Source organism: Rutidosis leptorrhynchoides, chromosome 4, assembly GCF_046630445.1.
Source record: "Rutidosis leptorrhynchoides isolate AG116_Rl617_1_P2 chromosome 4, CSIRO_AGI_Rlap_v1, whole genome shotgun sequence".
Taxonomy (NCBI): domain Eukaryota; kingdom Viridiplantae; phylum Streptophyta; class Magnoliopsida; order Asterales; family Asteraceae; genus Rutidosis; species Rutidosis leptorrhynchoides.
Genome location: NC_092336.1, coordinates 504,271,300 through 504,275,767, shown reverse-complemented (window position 1 = coordinate 504,275,767; position 4,468 = coordinate 504,271,300). Strand labels below are relative to the sequence as shown.

Sequence of the window (4,468 nt, the reverse complement as noted above, 5' to 3'; positions counted from 1 at the left end):
ATTTAACCGTATAAATCATATGGATCCGTTTTTGGTGACTTAGTTATTAATATAATTAATTAATACGCTTCCGCTTAAATAGTTATTAATATTATATGATGGTACATGATAATAATTAATGGGAAAATCGTTTTCTTAAAACCCTAAATCACCAACAGTGGTATCATGAGCCTCTTATGTTTTTGTACGGTTAGTATATTTTTGCGTGGTTGTTATTGATTAATTGGCTTGTGTATATATTTGTATGTTTTTTTATCCATGGCCAAGACATGCATCTTGTGCCATGGAGCAAGCCATAATTATTGTCATGATCATGTTATTATTATGATGATTTAATTGTGCATAGCCGATGAAAACCTGGACCGTGTGTATGTGTTGTGATGTTGAATGTTTATGGTTGTTTGGATGCCATTGTTTTGTGGCCATTTATGGATGTAACTTAATCTTTTATTTTGGGAGGCCGTTTTGAGCCAATTATGTAATTTACATTTCTAGATTAGTTGTATTTTATTTTATAATAAATGTAACCTCCATGATGATATTAAAGACTTGAAGTGAACGGTATTTGGCCATGAAGACACACTTGCAGTAAAGTCAATGGATAAAAGCTGAGAGAGATGCGGTGAAGGAGGACACTTGGTCATCATGAGATCTTGACGCAAGTGGGAGCTTCTAAGGTTTACTTTTGTGATTGTCCCTTTAGTTGACCGCTTAGTTCTCATAATGGCTCGTGAGACCAAGCATAGGATTTTCATCGGTTGAGGCTATGCACATACTTATTATGTTTTATTTTGTTTGGTTGGATTTTATATGTTATGTGATTGTGTAGAATTTGCCATGTGACAACAAAAATCAAAACATAATTAAAATCAAGTTAAAACATTTTTAACTTGTGAGGCGAATATTATGCATGTAATATTCGTAACACAATTTTTCTAAAAGATTATTAAAATTGTTTAATATACCCGACGAAATTTAAGTCGTGTCGTCCAATTCAGTTGAAACACTTGTCGTTATTCTTTGACTATGCGTGAGACCTAGTTGAATTATAACTCAAGGTGATCATTATCTATGCGTGAGACCTAGATTAATTTTTACACGCTTCACGATTGGATGACTTAATCGAGTTGAGAGGTGAGACCGTAACTCGAGGCAAGGATGGGACTAAACATGCCAGCATGACACTAGTGTTAGACACTAAATGTCATGAGTCCCATAAAGATCTAAGAGTTGCACTTGTAACACAATTGGTGCCCGCCGCCTACCGATTGAATCCACCATTGCTAGCAGATCAACTGATGTGATGGTGGAAGCACAATGTGGATCTTAGCCTTTTACGAAAATTAATAGTTTTATAAGTTTTTTTTTTTAAAACATGGGTAGTTAATTTATAAAAGGATAGTTATTAAAGATACTAAAAGAACCTTGTTTATTTTGTAGATGACACCAAACGCAATTCAATCCGTAAACAACATGACCATAAGGTCAATCCTTGAGAAGGAAAAATTGAATGGTAACAGCTTCATTGACTGGTATCGAAACCTTCAGATTGTCTTAAAGTCTGAAAGGAAGTTGCACCATCTGGAAAATCCTTTACATGAAGCTCCACCTGAAAACTGCTAGTGCTACTGTTCGTAATGCTTATACTAAGCAGTATAACGAACAACTTGAAGTAGCATGTCTTATGCTTGCTAGCATGAACTCTGAGATCCAAAGGAACTTAATGGACAACAATGCATATGACATGATTGAGGAACTCAAAACGATGTTCCAACAGCAGGCAGAACAGGAATTGTTTGAAACTGTGAAAGCGTTTCACGCTTGCAAACATGAGTTGGGGCAGCCAGTTAGCCAATATGTCTTGAAGATGAAAGGCTATCTGGATCAATTGGAGCGCCTAGGTTATGCTATGCCACCAGTTCTTGGAGTGCACTTGATACTTACTTCACTATCCAAGGACTATGATGGATTTGTAATGAATTACAATATGCATAGCATGGGAAAAACCATTCCTGAGCTACATGCAATGCTTAAGCAAGCTGAAAAGGGGCTACCAAAGAAGACTCCTGTAGTCTTAACCATAAAGGAAGGTAAAATCCAGAAAAGAAAGCCGCAAGCTGCTAGTGGAAAGGGAAAAGGAAAGAGTAAGCCAGCTTACACACCTAAGAAGAAAATTCCACCACCAGCAAAGAAAGAGCATCCCGCAAAGAACATGGCTTGTCACCATTGTGGCCAGATTGGTCATTGGAGACGAAACTGTGTGCTTTACTTGGAAGAGTTGAGAGCCAATGATGTAATTTACAATTCTAGATTAGTTGTATTTTATTTTATAATAAATGTAACCTCCATGATGAGATTAAAGACTTGAAGTGAACGGTATTTGGCCATGAAGACACACTTGCAGTAAAGTCAATGGACAAAAGCTGAGAGAGATGCGGTGAAGGAGGACACTTGGTCATCATGAGATCTTGACGCAAGTGGGAGCTTCTAAGGTTTACTTTTGTGATTGTCCCTTTAGTTGACCGCTTAGTTCTCATAATGGCTCGTGAGACCAAGCATAGGATTTTCATTGGTTGAGGCTATGCACATACTTATTATGTTTTATTTTGTTTGGTTGGATCTTATATGTTATGTGATTGTGTATAATTTGCCATGTGACAACAAAAATCAAAACATAATTAAAATCAAGTTAAAACATTTTTAACTTGTGAGGCGAATATTATGCTTGTAATATTCGTAACACAATTTTTCTAAAAGATTATTAAAATTGTTTAATATACCCGACGAAATTTAAGTCGTGCCGTCCAATTCAGTTGAAACACTTGTCGTTATTCTTTGACTATGCGTGAGACCTAGTTGAATTATAACTCAAGGTGATCATTATCTATGCGTGAGACCTAGATTAATTTTTACACGCTTCACGATTGGATGTCTTAATCGAGTTGAGAGGTGAGACCGTAACTCGAGGCAAGGATGGGACTAAACATGCCAGCATGACACTAGTGTTAGACACTAAATGTCGTGAGTCCCATAAAGATCTAAGAGTTGCACTTGTAACGCAATTGGTGCCCGCCGCCTACCGATTGAATCCACCATTGCTAGCAGATCAACTGATGTGATGGTGGAAGCACAATGTGGATCTTAGCCTTTTACAAAAATTAATAGTTTTATAAGTTTTTTTTTAAAACATGGGTAGTTAATTTATAAAAGGATAATTATTAAAGATACTAAAAGAACCTTGTTTATTTTGTAGATGACACCAAACGCAATTCAATCCGTAAACAACATGACCATACGGTCAATCCTTGAGAAGGAAAATATGAATGGTAACAGCTTCATTGACTGGTATCGAAACCTTCAGATTGTCTTAAAGTCTGAAAGGAAGTTGCACCATCTGGAAAATCCTTTACATGAAGCTCCACCTGAAAACTGCCAGTGCTACTGTTCGTAATGCTTATACTAAGCAGTATAACGAACAACTTGAAGCAGCATGTCTTATGCTTGCTAGCATGAACTCTGAGATCCAAAGGAACTTAATGGACTACAATGCATATGACATGATTGAGGAACTCAAAACGATGTTCCAACAGCAGGCAGAACAGGAATTGTTTGAAACTGTGAAAGCATTTCACGCTTGCAAACATGAGTTGGGGCAGCCAGTTAGCCAATATGTCTTGAAGATGAAAGGCTATCTGGATTAATTGGAGCGCCTAGGTTATGCTATGCCACCAGTTCTTGGAGTGCACTTGATACTTACTTCACTATCCAAGGACTATGATGGATTTGTAATGAATTACAATATGCATAGCATGGGAAAAACCATTCCTGAGCTACATGCAATGCTTAAGCAAGCTAAAAAGGGGCTACCAAAGAAGACTCCGGCAGTCTTAACCATAAAGGAAGGTAAAATCCAGAAAATAAAGCCGCAACCTGCTAGTGGAAAGGGAAAAGGAGAGAGTAAGCCAGCTTACACACCAAAGAAGAAAATTCCACCACCAGCAAAGAAAGAGCATCCCGCAAAGAACATGGCTTGTCACCATTGTGGCCAGATTGGTCATTGGAGACGAAACTATGTGCTTTACTTGGAAGAGTTGAGAGCCAATTATGTAATTTACAGATTATGGTATTTCGGTTTCTAAGGATAATATTTTTTATTTTAATGCTATTCCTAGAGATGGTATTTTTGAAATTGACATGCATAATCTTGTTCCAAACGAAAGTTCTATATTTAACTGTAGCTCTAAGAAATTCAAGCATGATTTGAATTCCACATATCTATGGCATTGTCGTCTTGATCATATAAACAAGAAACGCATAACAAAGCTGCAACACGATGGGCTTCTTGAGTCAACTGGCAATGAGTCGTTTGACATATGTGAATCTTGTTTATCTGGAAAAATGACAAAGAAACCCTTTACCCACCAGGTTGAAAGGGCGAGTGATCTACTTGGACTCATTCATACTGATG

At 37.2% G+C, this 4,468-nt stretch overlaps 1 protein-coding gene across 1 annotated transcript; it reads left to right on the top strand.

Moving 5' to 3' along the window:
• The first annotated feature begins 3,722 nt into the window (after positions 1 to 3,722).
• LOC139842461 (uncharacterized) lies at positions 3,723 to 4,139 on the top strand. Its single transcript, XM_071832599.1, has one exon. It carries the CDS (start codon positions 3,723 to 3,725, stop codon positions 4,137 to 4,139), a length of 417 nt encoding a protein of 138 aa, XP_071688700.1.
• The last annotated feature ends 329 nt before the right edge of the window (positions 4,140 to 4,468 follow it).